This window comes from Lepisosteus oculatus, chromosome 7, assembly GCF_040954835.1.
Source record: "Lepisosteus oculatus isolate fLepOcu1 chromosome 7, fLepOcu1.hap2, whole genome shotgun sequence".
NCBI lineage: Eukaryota > Metazoa > Chordata > Actinopteri > Semionotiformes > Lepisosteidae > Lepisosteus > Lepisosteus oculatus.
This window is the reverse complement of record NC_090702.1, coordinates 48,292,538-48,310,792: the sequence shown is the minus strand read 5'-3', so window position 1 is coordinate 48,310,792 and position 18,255 is coordinate 48,292,538. Positions and strand designations below refer to the sequence as shown.

At 51.0% G+C, this 18,255-nt stretch overlaps 1 protein-coding gene across 8 annotated transcripts in view; it reads left to right on the top strand.

Annotated features, from left to right (window-relative positions):
- Positions 1-1,617: 1,617 nt before the first annotated feature.
- The window catches only part of lhfpl3 (LHFPL tetraspan subfamily member 3), a 38,570-nt gene continuing 21,932 nt past the window's right edge, over positions 1,618-18,255 (top strand). For 2 of the 8 annotated variants that reach the window (XR_001478972.2, XR_001478969.2), the window contains exon 1: positions 1,929-3,827. Coding sequence is in view for 6 of the 8 variants with exons in the window: in XM_015352248.2 (XP_015207734.1) it covers positions 3,401-3,827 (427 nt within the window). In the remaining 2 variants the exon portion in view is untranslated. Of the gene's footprint in view, positions 1,903-1,928; positions 3,828-18,255 lie in introns of those variants that run through there. The other 6 variants (XM_015352248.2, XM_015352246.2, XM_015352247.2 and 3 more) reach the window with 6 other exon arrangements.

Here is an 18,255-nt window from a genome sequence, read left to right as displayed (position 1 = left end):
CCTTTGTCTTCGTCTTGGATGGACCGCCAGTCTCTGGACTTTTGCCTCGTCTCGGATTTCCCTTCGGACTCAGTTTTGGACTGTTTGCCTCGGCCACACCCCTCCTGAACACCAGCGCACCATGGACACGCCCCCTATTCTCATTCCCGACTCCTGCATGCTTCCCCCCCCCATTTTTCCTCACTCATCCCCGGATTGTGTCGTCTGCATAGGGTCCGGAAAGAACGCTTCGTTACAAGCTTCAATGTGACTCTGGGGTTCTTCCTGACTTCCTTGTTGATTGTCTGGGTGCTCTAAGGGGAAAATGCCGGCAGACCGACCTGTCCTGGATAGAATGTAGTCTTGATGTTTTCCATTTGTGTGCCTGGCAGGGGCTGGATGGAGCTCCAGGTGTTTAGAAACGGATTTGTAATCCCATCCCTTCTGAAGATCGTCAAGTACTCTTGATCTGAGGTTCCCTATAATGTCTTTTGGTCAAGGCATGACATACAGTATTCCCAGTAATGTGCATGATGAAGACCACATTCACAAACCTTTTGACCATTGTATGGGACAGTACTGCCCAAGCTCACCTCCCATTTACTTGTTATTTACAATGATTTAACCACCTGATTCTATTTCTTAATTGTGCTAAGTACACCATGGGTTCAGTTATTATTTCACATACTGTTTCTTAATTGGGCAGTACAATGGTGCAGTGGTTAGCACTGGTGCAGTGCTGGGGTCCTGGGCTCAGTCCTATCTGTGTGGAGTTTGTAAGTTCTCCCCATGTTGTCCTGAGTTACCACAGTCCAAAGACATGCTGGTAGGTTAATTGACCACTGGGAAATCTGGCCCTGGTGTGAGTGTGTGTGTTTGCGTCTGTATGTGTCCTGGGGTGGGCTGGCTTCCCATCCAGGGTGTATCCTGCCCTGTGCCCATTGCTTGCTGGGATAGGCTCCAGCTCCCCCGTCACAGTGAATTAGATAAAGTGGTTAGAACATGGATGGGTGATTCCTAATTATTATTTTTTACGTCTTTTTTATCCTCTTACATATCGCATGGGTAAATATCAAATCTTTTGGTTATTTAAGGAAAGACTATGGATGGATGGGTAACCTCATTTCATCAAAACCAGTCTATCCATGTGTTCCACTTCCGGGTCACAGGGGAGCCGTGATCCTATTCCGTCAAACCAAGGGTGCAAGACAGGGTACACCCTGGGCGGGACACCCCCCCATCACAAGCCAGCAGGGGTATCGTGGTCAGAAACTGTGATTCCCAAGATTGTAATGGGGGTTCGCAGACTTGTTCTCTGCCCTGTGAATTGCACATGGTATTCATGCTGCTCTGGATTCCTTCTGACTTCCCTGGTGACCCAGCTAGAGCACCATGCTGTGCCCAGATTTCCAGGGCTTGTACTGCTAAGATAAACCTGCTCTGGCAAGGGTTTTTACTCCAGGGTTACAAACCCTGAAGGGAGACTATGTTTCTGAGATGTGAGCTGTTCCCGCTTCAGATAACGTTGTGAAGACGTCAGACGGTTACCAGTGAACACTGCAGTAGCACTGCGTTAACGTGATACAGTAGACAGTATGCTGATGGCCACAGGAGCCTGAAGTATATTGTGAAGTCGCCTTGCTTGTCGCACTTTCTTTCTCGGGGGTGTTGTGCATGTGTGTGCGGAGGAGCGGGGAGGGGGGCGTTATTACCCGCTCTCTTACAAATCACGGCGGAGAAACGGCGATCAAGACAGCAGCGTGGCGATCAGTGTCTCCTCCTCTCCCTGACAGAAAGCCACCTGTCGCAGGAGCGGAATGTTCTCTAACCTCCCCGCTGACGTCAGCCCCGGCCGGCAGCTGTGCGGTGCGGTGTACTGTATGTGTCACATACATGTGCCGTGGAGCCCTTAACCGCTACTGGGTAAACACGCACCGAGAAGAGGGTGGGGGGAGAGAAGGGGGGGGAGGGGGTGGACAGGCAGAGAGAGAGTGAGAGAGAGAGAGAGAGAGGAGGGAGCGCTGCTTGGCTCTTACAGTCAGGCGCTGGGTGGATGACAGGACCTGTAGACAGGCCAGCTAGGGACGGACGCACGGCCGCGGAGAGAGTGGGCGCTCTGCGGCGTTACCGCCCGTAGCCGAGACCAGCGATCCCCCGCTGTCTCCTCCGCGCCCGGACACAGAGGCGGCTCGGCGCCGCAGACGGGCCGGGCTGTGCGCGGCTAGAGGGCACCGGGACACCGACAGAGGAGGCTGTCGCTGCGTCTGACCCCGTCTAAAACTGAAGATCCGGCCCAGAGGAGAAGGGGCGGGAGGGGAGGGAGGAATCTCGTTCCTTCTGTGTTGCAAATCGTGCGCCGCGTATGTCTGATTTTTCCTCCCCCTTCTCTTCTCCTTCTCTAAACACGCAATGTAATCTGGATTAATAAAAATGGATTGTAACCGGCTGCTGGGGCCGTCTTCACTCTCAATGAGACGGAGGGTCCGCGATTCTCGCTGCTGAAGCAGACCGCTAACGAGGCAGACAGATTTGCTCGAACACAGGTGTTCGTGAAGAATACATAGCAGATTAACCGGCTGGGATCAAGGACCCGAACACCATGTCTCATTCATACTCCTAGCTGAGGAAACCAGGTGGATGTTGCATTTTGGTATCCGTCTTCCTGTGATTCTTTTTGACATCAATGTTTTGTTTTGTTTTTGTTTTTTTCGGACGAAACTGAAGGTTGTTCAAAATAATCTCCGTAGCAACCAAACGACTGCGGCTACCAGGCTGATTCCAAGGTAAAAAAAAAAAACCTCTCTCGCTTTTTCTGACTCCCTCGCAAGTCGTTTTAATTAATAGCGTCTAAAAGCACACCAAAAAAAAAATCAGACTAGTCTTTTTATTTTGTTGTTTTTTTTTTCATAATGATGATATAGACAGCTTTGGCGGGCGTTTCGGCGCAAGCCCTGCTCAGAACAAAGTACGTGCTTACAGTGTGTTGTCATTTCCCCCTTTTTCGAGACTATCTGATATATCTGGCAAAGGGTGAGGGGTCAGAGCTCTCTCGCCTCCCGAGCCACGGCGGGCGAGCGGCTATCGGCCAGCCAGGAGACAGCGGGACCCCGGAGCGGCCGGAGGCTGGAGCGGGCTGCGGGCTGCGCCGTGAGACGCGGGCCGTGGGCCGTGGGCTCTCCTCCCGCAGCACAGTCCTTGCCCGACGCGGGGGACCATTTAAATAAGACACAAGCCGCCGAGACCCCCGCCCCCGTCTGAAACTGTTGCTTCCAGTACAGAAGGAGACTCGGAGACCCTGATACAAACGAAGACGACAGCAGTTTGTTTGTTTGTTTTATTTTCGCTCTGCTTTATGGTCCTCGAATAAGACTTGTTTTTCCCCTTAAAGAAAAGGAGAAGTACTGCTTTGTTTTGGATCAGCATGGTTCCGGGGACGCCGGCCGCCATGCTCCCCGCCCAAGAGGCGGCCAAAATCTACCGGACCAACTACGTGAGGAACTCCCGCGCCATCGGCGTCCTGTGGGCCATCTTCACCATCCTCTTCGCCATCGTCAACGTGGTGTGCTTCATCCAGCCCTACTGGATCGGGGACGGCGTGGAGACGCCCCAGGCCGGCTACTTCGGCCTCTTCCACTACTGCATCGGGAACGGGATGTCCCGGGAGCTGACCTGCCAGGGCAGCTTCACCGAGTTCAGCTCCATCCCCTCCGGCGCCTTCAAGGCCGCGTCCTTCTTCATCGGGCTCTCCATGGTCCTGGTCATCACCTGCATCGTCTGCTTCGCCCTCTTCTTCTTCTGCAGCACCGCCACCGTCTACAAGATCTGCGGCTGGATGCAGCTCGCCTCCGGTGAGTTAGCCTTCCGGAAATAATATTCATCATTATAATAATTATTATTATTATTATTATTATTATTATTATTATTGAAGGGGAGGGGGGTGTTTTTGTACTCTGTCATCCCTTGGTGGTGCATAAAATAAACCCACACCAGACACAATAATACCGCAGAGCAGGGAGCACTTGTGGTCTTGGCTGAAACGGTCGTTTCGCGGTCCTGGGGTCGCGGCCGCAAAGGTGTAGCGACGCGCAAAGCCCCTTGTCTGGAAACCGCGCTTAAAATAACCCCGTGTTTCTGAATGTGAACGCAAGTGTGTCAAAACCGCAGACAAGCCGCTGTCGGATCCGGCAGGGGCGGCCTGCCGCCGGGTGCCTGTTGCCTGGGAGACGAGCGCCCGGGTCCCGCGACCGGACCGCATGCCTCTCACTCCCTCTCTGCCCGGGTGCGTGAGTCAGCGGCTGCACGAATAGATACTGTACCCCGGCCGCTGTGACTCAGAAAGGTGGTAAAAAGATATGCAAATAGGGTAATTGGGGAACATGGAGCCCTATCGATGAACCTGCTGACAGGAGCTGGTTATCTGATTGTTTGGGTTTCAGGAGGAGTTTCTTTGACTCACAGATTGCCGAAATGTTAGACGCCTCGGTCTACATTCGTAACACACATTTACGGACATTCTGCTTTAAGTCCTGTTGTGTTTCCTGTGGAACTAAAACAAAAACCCGATGTTTTAGAAGTCCCAAAAAAAAAGCCCTTCAGAGTGATGATAAATGTATAAGTCCAGGACAGAGCAGTTCAAACGACGCGTTTGTGGCGTGTCGCGCCAAGAGATGGCGGCTGCCGGTGTGAGGACCATGATCAGTAGTTGGTGTAGCACGGCAGGGTTTGGGAGCACCTCTGTGCGGGCTGGCGAACAGCAGAGCCAACCCGTGTCTCCAGTCTGCGTCTGTACCAGTCCGCAAGTCACGTTGCGGTGTGTAGTTTTCCTGGAGCTTGTGTTGACAGTTACAGACACCTGAGGAAGTGGACTGGACATGGGATCGCGTCAATTTGTGCTCTTGGTAAAGTACGAGATTCGCGCAGAAGCCGTGGACGGTGTAAGATAACCTGTCTTGAGCATTTTTTTTTAATTTAGAAGTTATTGCTAGCAGTTATTTAGCAGTTCTTGCAGCTACATTAAGGCTGGTATCCCGGCTGGTACCCCGGGACATGTACAGCACTTGTGCCCGCTCCCTGCAGTCTCAGCAGCCAGCGTGTCAAGAGCTGTCCGTGGTGCTGAACCGGTTAGCTGCTTGTTATTCTGCAGGACCCAATAAAAACAAGGTTCAACTGCATCCTTCAGTCCGTGTCTCTGATAAATAGGTAGCGAAACCTGTCACACGTAAAAACAGACAATGTTAAACGACAAATTTTCCCTTTCGCCAGTCTCCATTCAGAACCCACGCATACCCTCCTCAGCTGTTACAGCTATCCTAGAAAACAGCACGGATGATTAGCAATAGGACAGGCGATGTTTAATCACTGGCAAAGCTGAAAAGATCCCCAGAGACTTGAAAGTCTCCTGAGCACAGACATACAGCCACAGAAATCAGTATGCCTCTTCACAGCCCGTGCCTTAAACTAATCAATTCAGCAGAAATCGTCCCATTTTCGCGGATGTTTAAAGCATCCGATAGGCTTGTGAGCAATGTTGTTGTCCAATAATCATTTTCCCAGCAACAATACACAGATCAGTGCAGAACGTTGCTGGAGATGATGCAGCCTGCTGACAACCACATGTCTATGACTGCAGATCACATTACCGGGCCTCATCATCACCAGAGCAATCCAGAGCCTTTCTGCTTCTTTTCAATTAGAAAGGACTATAAAGGCACACTGAGAATAGGGTCTGTGTGCTGTAGGCCATTCACAACACTTAGGAAAGCTTGTGCTGTGTTGCAAACTTCCTTTAAGTGCTCTGACGAAGATAACGTCTTGGTACCCAATTAGAAACGTGCTGTTGGCTAACCAATGCGTGTGTTGACCCATGCCTTCATATAGAGTTAAGAAGAGAGGACATGAGAGTAAGAAAGCTCACACATGAGCGGATGCCATTGGGCCATCTAGCCTGTGTGGTAGTTTGTCGTTAATTGATCCAGAAATCTCATCCGGGCCAGTTCTCGGACGAAGCTTCAACAACCTGGCTTGGTCTTTTGTTCCACACTCCCACAACCCTTTGTGTAAAGAAGCCCCTGCTGTTCTCAGCTTTGAAGGCAGATCTTACGTCAGACAGATAAGAAAAGAAACCATCAAAGAGCCAGATATAGAGGTTGAAGGCGTTCACGGACGCTGTGCCTCCGATGGGAGTGTCTCTCAGCAAACCTGTACTTTTGGACTCAATCGATTTCATGTTAGTTCATCCCACCCTTCATTTAACACTAAGTGTGCAACCGTTCTCCTCTGTGAAAGCTTTTGAAGTTTCCAAATTTCCATCCAGTTTTATTGTAATCAAACAAATTATTTAAAGCACTGAAACTCAGAATTATTTCACTTGAGCATCGGACTGCTCAGTTGGATGAAAACCCTAGTTTGAGGCCGGGGAAAGACAGTGCTTAAGATGAAGAAATTCATTTGGATCTAAGGAGAGCATATGGCCGGCTCTTGACAGATGACACAAAACCTTCACTCAGGGCTCGCTGCAGTGCAACCATGCAACCTCTATGTGCTCTTTATCTATATTACTGTCTCTTTCCTGCTGGTGCTGTCTCCTCCCCCCTCTCCCTCCTCTCCTCCTCTGGCTCATCTGTTCTACATTTCCATCTTCCCCTCTTTAGCATAGACCAGGTAACATTATTTTAGATTGGAGGCACAAGATGAGCCTGGATTTGTGATAACATCTCAGTGCCGACTCAGAATTCCATTGTGTCCTCTTAAAGATCTGTCTGTTTAGTTCTTGTGTGAGGCAGCAAGTAAAAGAGCAAGGGCTCTCGATCCGGGGGTGTCCAAGAGCTACCGGCCTGCAGCAAGCTGTAAAGGAAACTCAGGCTCCTCAAAAGGCAAAATCAGTGATGCTCAAGTTCCATTCTGGAGGTCCACAGCGCTGCTGGGCCTCTAGTCACTGGGAAATCCTCGGTAGTTATAGATGTGGACAATAACAGAGCAAAGTACCATTGTAAAATAAGATCACTTTATTGGCCATATACAATTTCTTGCATTAGGAATTTGTCTTTTCACATACCCCTGCTTGCTCTCCATGAGACACACAGACAGGGAGAGAAGCTTAGGGGTAAGAGCGCAGGGGCAGCCATTTATACAGCACCCCTGGAGCACCTGGGGTTAAGGGCCTTGCTCCGGGGCCCGACAGAGTAGGATTCCTCTGCTGGCCATAGGATACGAACCAGCAACCTTCCAGCCACAGGCGCAGATCCTTACCAACAGAGCCACCCACCACTGCTATGTACACCACTAAGTACACCACTATGTGCTTAGGTCAGTTAAGAAACTGAGAGTCCAGATTAGCTGAACAGTGAAACTCTCTGTGGCTCTTGAAGTGCAGCCAATCAGGGATGATTTGCAGCCACCTCAAACTAATCACTCAGGCCAATGATGGCCCAAAACCCAAGAAGACCTGAGACTGCAAATTACTTAAATTAAATGGCTGTTTTCCTTCCCTAGTCCTTGACAGCTAAGACATGAAACAGACCTAGAACGTTTGCCAAACTGTGGATCTGATTGGCTGTCCCAGGGCTAAACACTTTGCAGTGGTCATCAGAATTTACTCAATGGAGTTCGTAATTGATATCATCTCACTAACAACTCAGATGAAGATCCAGGACCACTAATGATGATCACTGGGTAAGACATTGGTGATCCAAGTCTCATCCAGCTGCTTCTTGAAAGAAACCAGGGCTCTGGATTCAACATCCAGGTTGAGTAGTTTTGTTCCGTACTCTCTCAACCCTTTGTGTAAAGAAGGGCCTTCTGTTTCTCAGATCTAAATGTACTTTTACTCAGTCTCCACCTGTGTTCTGTGGTTAAGGTTGACTTGATCAATTTTTCAGAGGATTTTGAACCTTTCTTATATCCATCATCTGGGGCAGAACTGTAGATCAAAAATGGCTGACAGTGATACTGCGTTATATTGGAAATGCCAGTTCCACCACCAGTGAGAGCGTGCTCCAAGCTGTCTTCATGGTTACCAAGGCGCCTACAAAATATTAAATAAAAGATCTCTGCAGACATTTGCATAAAACATAGGAAGGGTAATTAGAGCAAGCCATTCAACCCATTTAGCCCATTTGGTAGTTAGTAGCTAATTGATCCAAGGATACCAGGATATCAGCTTCCTCAACATGGCAGGGCACCTTGTTCCATACCTCCACAACTCTCTGTGTAAAGAAGTGCCTCCTATCTGGAATTTAGGATCTCTTCCAGCCATGTCTTGAAAGAAGCCAGAATGTTACTTTCTACGCCCCCCACAACCCTTTGTGTAAAAACACACCTTCCTGTGAGTATGTCATCTCACGGCATAGGCTTCAACAACATGGACTGGTTAGCCCGCTCCATACATCTACAACCCTTTGTGTAAAGAAGTTCCAGACTCTCACCCCGAAGGGGTAGGAAGCACCCTCTTTTATTCTCCTCTCAAAGGTTAACGAGGGCTCCCCCCCCCCCAGGGTGTTTGTGGAAAACACGTTCAGCAGGCGGATTGCCGGGATTCGGAGAGAAGGTTTCGGAATCGCAGAGGCTTTTCTCTGCACAGAAGCTGAGAGAAGGTCTCTGAAACACCGAGCGATCGCCGCCGAGAGGAGGCCACCGCGGCGTGTTTGGAGGGGGCAGACTTGCGCGTGCAGTCGCTGGGAGCTGTGTTCCAGATGTGTCGGGGGGGCGTCTGCACCGCTCAGCTCCCAGGTGTCTGGGGGAGAGTGGGGGCGGGGGGGCGGGAGCCGAGCAGACAGGGAGGAGGCTCAGCCCTCCTCAAAATGGAGGCAGGCAGGGTTTGGGAAACACTCCGCCGCCACATGGAGGACTGCTGTGTGTGAGAGAGGAGAGGCGGGGAGCACCGCGAAGGAGACGACGGAGCGACAGAGAGGCACGGGGAGAGGAAGGGGGGCAGCAGGCGGGCTGACAGGGAGCATGTGAGCAGCATCAGAAGCAGCAGGAGTTCGCTCGTGCATTTCAGTCACATGGGAGAGCAGGAGGGAAGATGCAACACCGAATGCAGAGATCTGGGTTGATGGTTTTTTTTTGGTTTCCTGTTTTTAAGTCAGATCTCTGGGTAAAAACAAGGTAGTGGTCAGAAGAATGGCACGACAGCCAGATTTCCAGTCAAAGATTGGTTTGTGCCTTGATCTTCTTCCTCTTGATGTGGTAATAATGTCATAATGAAACGAGGGGCGATTAGCATGCTGGGACCAGAACTTTTACATCGTAAGGGAAGCCTTAATGCCAGGAGAGAGGTATTGTTTTTCAGAATCTCGGATTGTGCAGTGAGTCTGTATTATATCGTTTCAGCGAACGTCTTAGACTTTCTGTCTCCAACGCCAGTTTTATATCCTGTCTGTTGTGGACAGGCTGCAATAGAGATGATAATGACATTACAAAGCTTTTATCTTGTCACACGAATCTCTTAATAGGCGTGCTGTATGTAAGAGGCTATCACCATAACATAACTTTGAAACTAGGAACCACTCAATAAATACATTAGAGCTTTAGAGAGCTCTAGAATTGGTGCGACTGAGAATAGTCTGCTGTCTACGACTGTTATTCGCCTTAATTATCCTGGCAAAAAAAGTCTTTAAAAATGTATAAATGAGCAGGCGTTCCGCCCATGACCCAGGCCTAACTGCATGTGGCTTATTGATCACGCCCTTCCTGGACGGTACCAGATTCTGATGACTTTATTCCCAGCAGCTCTGTGCAGCCAAATGCCTCCTGTGCTCAGTCCTGTGTATAATTTCTCAGTGTGCTCTGGAGCTTTTCTGTTTCTGTCTGCATTTAAAAGCTGGAGCATATGTGATCCAGTCTATTTCCAGGATTTTAGCCACCTTAGTCAAATCTCCTGGGCATTGAAAGGCAAATAATTAGAACATCAGAGCTGAAGAAAGGAAGCCATGAGTCCACCTTGCTCTTATCATGGCAGGTAGCTTAACTGTCCAAGAGCCTTTCAGGGTGTTTCCTGAAGGATTCCACAGAGCCAGCTTCAAGAGTATGGTCCTGGGCTTTTCTCCTGTCATCCCCTACTCTCTGTGTAAAGAACGTCCGCTTGGTTATGCTCCTAAACATAACTTGCACTTTAGTTTCTTTTGCGCTGCCTCTAGAGTAGCAATGCCACTCCTGTAGTGTGTTGACTAGAATTAAGGTCCAACTACTACATTGTATCATTTTAACACAGCTTGACTTGATTTGAGTTCTGAGAGTGTAAGAACATGTCTAAATGAGAAGACAAAGTCATCCATCCCATGCAGCAGATGGGGTAGTAAACAGCCCCTTCATCCAGTGATCTCATGGAGCTGTTTCTAGAAAGAGGTCAGGGTATCGGCTTGTTGCAGAGTCACAAAACCCCTTGTGTAAAGAAGCACCTCCTGTTTTAAAATGCACCTACAGGTACTGTAGTTTCTACTTGTGTCCTCTGGTCCCTGTAAAGCAGAAAGAAGATGGAAATCAATTCATTAAGGACTAGGATACAAATTGGCATAAACACCACCACACACAGTACTTTTGTAAGATTACAATTCAGAAAGGCTGCCTTTACCTCTGACCTTCAAAACTGCCAAACTGAGATTTGATCTCGAAACTGAGCAACAGTATCTCTCTTTCGGGGAACTATGACGGGGCAGGAAATCTACAGAGATCTTTTGGAAGTTGTGTCCTTTATGCATATCTTTAACGTTGGTATATGTAAAAGCAAATTCACTAGGTGTTACACTGGTTTTTATACCCTGTTGTTTAGTTCATTTTGATTAACATAATTAACCGATTATGTTAATTTAAATAAACTTAATAATAATGTCAAATATTATTTATTATGAGTGAAATCAGCCCCTCCAGTATCCCAAAGCCATCTTCCTGGCTGTGACTGCAGGCTATAGATTTCCGATCGTCGCGGGTCACCAGCATCACAGTATTGCACTCAGAGTGACAGAAGGCGTATTTATTTCTCTCTGAGGGTGAAAGGAGAGGCAGGCAGGGAGGCAAGGGCATCCTGACCCACTGGCACCGGCTGCACCAGCAGCACTGCTGTGCTTGTGTCTGGGTGTGTGAGACCCACAGCACCCTGTCCATCTGTCCGTCTGTCCATCTGTCTGCCTGTCCGCTGCGTCTGACAGCCACAGTCCTCCTGGTCTTCCAGGCAGACAGGAAAGCCAGGTTGACTTCTCCTGATCAAGTAACCGATTGATCCACTCCAGGCATTCAGAGCTCAGCTGGAAAGAAAGGCAGTAGGTATATTGTAGGTCTCCAGAGGACCAGAGATCAGGGATCTGGTGTCGCTTCAGGAAATAGGGGTTTCTGATTTGCTGTGTGTACGCTACTGCCTCCTGTGCTTGTAGCTGAGTAGTAGGATTCGGGTGTCTGCCAGAACCCTAGGACTGCAGTTTGAGTCATTGCATCTCTGGCAGCAGAGTCCCAGACCTCCATCACAGCACCTTCTGCGTGAGCCTGGCCTCGCCAACTCTCGGCACACCAGAGAGCAGGCTCCGCTCATCCCCGGCCCCGCCCGGCACGGCGCTCGCACCACAGATTCAATTCAAACCGCAGCGCATCCCGGGGGAGGACCGGCCTCTCTCGACACGCCCCTGCAGGAATGACATGTGCCGTATCCCTGCAGCGGGCTCTGTCTGGCTCTGAGGACACGGCCGCAGACGGGGGGGGCTCTGGGACAGGTTAATGAGTGTGATCGCAAGCTGGTTCTATGTCAGCCTCTGCTGGCTCCACACACACACACACAAGGCCTCACTGGCGCCGAGCCTGTTGCTTAGTGACCTCACTAAGCCCTACAAACCCAGCGCTGGGTGGCGCTGAGCCCACCAGTACTGGTGATCACATCCAGCAGTGGCAGAGCACAGCTACAGCCGTCTCGCACACCCCCACACCCCAGGCCAACACGAATGGGAGCCCTGGAAGACACCTGCGAAAGCAGCTCGAGCCTCAGGGATGCCCAAGAGGGATTCCAGAGCCGCGTCTCTCAACCGGCGCGCCGCGGCACAGGTGCGCCGCGCAATTCTGGACAAGTCACACCTGAGAAAAATCAGCGCTGAGTGAATGAGATGTTGCTGGTACATTACTTTGAGGAGCAATCTAAGCCTCGTGTTGCATGTTGGCTGTGTAGAGATGAGAGAGCAGAAGCTGACGGGGGAAATGGCCTGCAGTGCAGGTTAACCGTTTCGTGTCTGAAGAAGATCAAATAACAAAGGCGCGCCCAAGCGTATCTCGCTGCTAGGGTAAGGTGGCTCCATACCGAGGCAAACTCAGGTTAAACACCTAGACGAGTTTTGTTCAAAATATTTAAAATAACATTCCTGGGCCGGTGAGGTGCGTGTGGAGGGGGGAGAGGGGTGGTGTGGCCTGTGGAAGTGACAAAGGCGAGAGACGCTGAGTTAGTGGACCTGCTTCCGGCTGCCGGTCCTGAACTCGCCTTTGCCTCACCAGCACTGGTCGCTCTCGTCGCCTCATGCCACAACCCTGCGTACGAGGTCACATGGTGCAGCGCAGCGAGCTTACAGCAGCGCTCTGGCCCACTCCAGGGCCGCTCCACTGTGAGAGCCATGATTCGCGTGTCGAGAACCTGACCAGCTCAGGACCGATTTACCAGCTCCTCCCAGCTCTTCAGATGCTGATCAGCATCTTTAAAGGGACAGCACTGGACAGCCCTGTTGTAGACACAGCGCCCCCTCCAGGACCGGGACTGGACAGCCCTGCTGTGGACACAGCACCCCCTCCGGGACCAGGACTGGACAGCCCTGCTGAAGACACACTGACCCCTCCAGGACCGGGACTGGACGGCCCTGCCAAAGACACACTGACCCCTCCAGGACCAGGACTGGACGGCCCTGCCGTAGGCACACTGACCCCTCCAGGACCGGGACTGGACAGTCCTGCTGTAGACACAGTGCCCCCTCCAGGACCGGGACTGGACCTTCCTGCTGTGGACACCTTGACCCCTCCAGGACCAGGACTGGACAGCCCTGCTGTAGACACACTGACCCCTCCAGGACCGGGACTGGACGGCCCTGCCATAGACACACTGACCCCTCCAGGACCAGGACTGGACGGCCCTGCCGTAGGCACACTGACCCCTCCAGGACCGGGACTGGACAGTCCTGCTGTAGACACACTGACCCCTCCAGGACCAGGACTGGACAGCCCTGCTGTAGACACAGCGCCCCCTCCAGGACCGGGACTGGACAGCCCTGCTGTAGACACACTGACCCGTCCAGGACCAGGACTGGACAGCCCTGCTGTAGACACAGCGCCCCCTCCAGGACCAGGACTGGACAGCCCTGCTGTAGACACAGCGCCCCCTCCAGGACCGGGACTGGACAGCTCTGCTGCAGACACACTGACCCGTCCAGGACCAGGACTGGACAGTCCTGCTGTAGACACAGCACCCCCTCCAGGACCAGGACTGGACAGCCCTGCAGTAGACACACTGACCCCTCCAGGACCAGGACTGGACAGCCCTGCAGTAGACACACTGACCCCTCCAGGACCAGGACTGGACAGTCCTGCTGTTGACACAGTGCCCCCTCCAGGACCAGGACTGGACAGCCCTGCTGTAGACACACTGACCCGTCCAGGACCAGGACTGGACAGCCCTGCTGTAGACACAGCGGCCCCTCCAGGACCAGGACTGGACAGCCCTGCTGTAGACACAGCGCCCCCTCCTGGACCGGGACTTGACAGTCCTGCTGTAGACACAGCGCCCCCTCCTGGACCAGGACTGGACAGCCCTGCTGTAGACACAGCGCCCCCTCCTGGACTGGGACTGGACAGTCCTGCTGTAGACACACTGACCCCTCCAGGACCAGGACTGCACAGAAGAGTAGATTACGGTGCAGGATCCTTCTCAGTGGCAGGGCAGATAGCTGGCCTGACGGCAAGCAGGTCTTGAAATTTGTCTTTTCGAACTTTCCTCTGTCCCAGCAGAGGGGCCCCAGGATTAAGAAGGGCCTCAGGAAAACAGCAGCTGCCACAGTGACGAGGGGATATCTTCCCCACTGCATGGCTCCACTTCTATGACAGCACCTCCTGCACTGCCCGTGTCTCTTCCGTGTCTGGGAACCTCGTCACCTCGTGGCAGCTGTGCTGTGGCCTCATCTGGCTTGATTCATGCCTGACTGTGAGAAGATAGCCACCTAATGCTGTTTTTATGTAGCCCACTCAGTGTGTATCCTCAGGACTGATGAGAGCTCTGAAATTCTCATCTCACCGTCACTGTTTGATACACACTCTGGGCGTGATTAGTACAGTACCAACACAGCGCGTTTTACCATTAGAGTTTATCTTCATCCAAGGCGTCCGAGGGCAATTCACAGAAAAAGACAAGATACAGCTGGGTCCCTCCAGCGCAAACAGGCGTACACGGTGTCTGGAGTGAAGAGGTGTGTGGGCTTTCTTAATGTCATTTGGAATCCCCAAGTGAGGATTATGATGACTGAAGGCTCCTGCTCCTCTGTTTTAGGTTTCCTCCTAGTGGCAGCGAAATACTCAGCATTCTTGTATCTCAAGCTCTGATTTAGATCATGGGCTCATAGCCGTTTGTGGGATAAAAAGACCTAAGACACTTATCTTCTGTTTTTCCCTCTTTGAACCACCAGTTATGTGTTACACTCGCCTGATTTGGAACAGCCAGTGTGTTTTTTCACATCTCGGCTCAGGGCTGTGAACCCTGTGTCTGCACACGGGGGAGAAGGAGGAAGTGACTTCTCCGACCCCACCCACTTCCCAGCCCACTTGTCTTCCTGCCAGGGAGCCAACTGGAGAAGAGCTGCGTCACTCACTGACGGCATGGCACTCCTGCAACCTCCCAAGAGGCCACATGGAGACGCTGTATCGTTGATCCCTAGCCAACCAATCCCAACCTACACTCAAGGGATCCCAGTCGCAGTCGGCTGGGGGCTTAGACCTGCAATCTGGAGCTCAACCTGCACTCAGGCAAGCGCCTTTCATTGGTTGAGCCACTCAGTGGGTCCAGGAGACTCATCTTTGTTGCCTTGTCTCTGCGCTGTAGAGCCACAGGTTGACATTACTGAGACTCGCTGCAGTGATAACAGACACAGATCAGCCGGTCCTGGTGGAGCTCTCAGAGCTGCTCAGAAAAGTGTTCATCGTCCTGTTCAGCTCAGACCACCTCCACAGGGCCTGCAAATGTGTACTGACCTCCAGGTTACAACATCGCGTGCAAGCAGCTGTCCAGTCCCGGTCCATGAGGGGGCGCTGTGTCTACATCAGGGCTGTCCAGTCTCAGTCCAGTCCTGGTCCAGAAGGGGGCGCTGTGTCTACATCAGGGCTGTCCAGTCCTGGTCCCGGAGGGGGCGCTGTGTCTACAGCAGGGCTGTCCAATCCTGGACCTGGAGGGGGCGCTGTGTCTACAGAATGGCTGTCCAGTCCTGGTCCAGGAGGGGGCGCTGTGTCTACATCAGGGCTGTCCAGTCTCGGTCCAGTCCTGGTCCAGAAGGGGGCGCTGTGTCTACATCAGGGTTGTCCAGTCCAGGTCCACAAGGGGCGCTCTGTCTACAGCAGGGCTGTCCAGTCCCGGTCCAGGAGGGGGCGCTGTGTCTACAGCAGGGCTGTCCAGTCTTGGTCCAGTCCTGGTCCAGAAGGGGGTGCTAACTCTTGTCTCCGCTTGGCTCTGCACACGGGCAAGGACTCCAGAGTGTTTTTTTAACATAGCCAGTGCTGTGGTGATATACTGGACTTCAGAGTGTTTATTAATATATATTTATTAATAATCAGTAATAGTAACTAAAGTCTGAATGAACCTACCATTTGGCACGTTGAGCTTCTTGAAAAGTGTTAAGGAATATATTCTCTTTGCTGCTTTAGTCAGAGGCCCGTGTTCTCAGGAAGAAGCTAATGTCAGCTCTTTGTTCTAACGCATGACAGAGGGACGTAGGGGTAAGACTCCAGCACCTGACCATCAGCATCTTTGCGTCTTGTGAGGCCTGACTAATGCTGTGCTGAGTGGCAGCAGTGCTTCGCTCCCCTCTCACTGCCACTGTCTAATAGCTCCATTCAGAGTGCAGTTAGTATCGGGTCATTGCAGCTTCCTCTGGCCATACGGCAATGAGCTATGCTTCCATCTGTATCATAGCAGAGCCGGTGCAGCTCCTCGGATTGCTCTTTGTTGAAGACAGGGATGGGGGAGGACGGCCAGTTCAATGCAGTCCAATGCAGTTTAATGCTTTTCTTGTTTTCTGAGCTGATAAGCACAGCAAAGGAGATCTGTGGGACCAAATGCCCTGGCTGCACACCTCTGATTTATGATCTTATTCCTCTCAAGTTCATATTTTTATTCAGGTGTGATTACTGCCATGGCAGAAGCTTCTGATGTATTGTCTTATAGTACTCTGTATAGTACTCTACTCTAATAGACTGAATAAGTCTATTAGACTATTGGACTTATTCTCAAAGTCTGTTCCCTGCTCTCAGACGCATACTTGCCAAAGAAGGGAGCAGAACGCGATCCTGTCAGTACTCAGGGCTTCACTGTCACAGAGGATCAGCTGCATTCCCATGATCAGATCCGCACAGTACTATGACAGAGCTCGCATACACTCCACAGCACAACCCGAGCAGCTCTTACAGCATCGGTCCAGCTCAGAGATGATCCCTCTTTGTCCCTGGATACATCAGCCCTGCAGGATTTATGGGGAACTTGAACTCCAGTGGTGGTCTCTGATCAAGCCTCTCCATCATTTTCAAGCCATCACCATCGTGCTCTTTGCGATTCCAAAACACTCTGCTCTGCCTCCTAGCTTCAGTGTCCTAAGGTCTATAAAGCACTCCGAGAAATATATGTCTTTTCATGTGTGAGGAGGAGTGGACAAAAGAAAGATCATCCAGTGTGATGGCAGCAGAAGAGTTAGCCTGGATCATCTCTGTGCTCGAGGGTTTCGTGGGTTTCGTGTTAAAGGAATGTTAAAAAAACATGTTAAAAAAATGTTAAAAAAACAGTCCAGCCTTTTACTTGTAACAGTCCATGATGAAATCAGTGAAATGCTCAAAGAAATTTGACACAGAGCATTTCTAACGCCCCGTAATCAAGATCTGAAGAATTTTAAAACAATCCCATCCCAGCACTTCAAACAGTCCTTAAAAAAAGCCTGTAGAATATTAAAGGAAGCTGTCTAGATGAACCATTACTTCAAACACTCACATATCCCGTCTGAAGAACCTAAAAAGTGACTTGGCCTAGCTCATCCATAACTTAAAACATTCCACCATCATCAAATCTGGGTCTGTTGAGACAAATCTGGTTTCTGTGTCGTATAAGCCTGAAGAAGAGGCTGTAAACACAGGACTGTGTGATTCAGATCATTCTGCTGAGTTTATTGCACCACCGATGATTTGGATGATAAAATATGTGACTTTTTTTAATGAAAACTGATCGTGACGCTTTATCTCAATAATAATGCAAACTAGGACGCCATGGTGGTGTGCCTGTTAGGGCTGGTGCCCCGCAGCTCTCGGGTCGAGTTTTAGTGCTCTGCTTTCCTCTAGGTTGTCCCTGCGTGTGTGTGCGCTCTGTGATGGAATATGGGGCTGTCTTGAGCCCTATCCGTCTGGTCCCAGGAATTAGGTAGCCGTCTGGTCATTTCAGGACGGGCGGGTCAGTGATCCCAAGATGAGCTTCATGCTCCAGAAAGGCATTAGAGGTTGGAGGTTCTGCATTTGTCTGCAGCCTGCTCACTTGTATCAGAAGACCTACTACAGTGGGCCAAACGATCCCTTCTCGTTTGAAAACCTTCTGAAGGTAATGATTCCTGAGCTGAGCTGTGATGTGAAAGGTGCTGTATACCTGGACTCACCAGCCACCCCCATGAAGAGCTGGCAGTCTCATGCACAAAGCCTGGGCCCTGTCGAGAACCCCTTCCTGCAGAGGACGGACTGTGTGAAGGATTGACCGACTGCAGTGGTCTAGATACACTGGAATCCCAGAGATCCGAGAGACTGTAAGGATTTCAAAAGAAATACAACAAGTTAAATTCATTCGCCAGCCAGCCCTGATTCTCCGTGAAAAACTCGATTTAAACACCTCCTTTCTTCTTAAGGCTCGCGAGTACTAACAATTAGCTTTTAGTTGGCAGGCAGGCGGGCGGCTTGTCTCAGTGCGTTAGCGCTATGCAGTCCGACCCAAAGACACGACCCTGCTGCGTTGTGGAGCGAAGGGCACATGCTTCTTTACGTTTCACTGAAATTCGAGACGCGCGTCGTCTTCGTCCACACCTATGGAGCGCA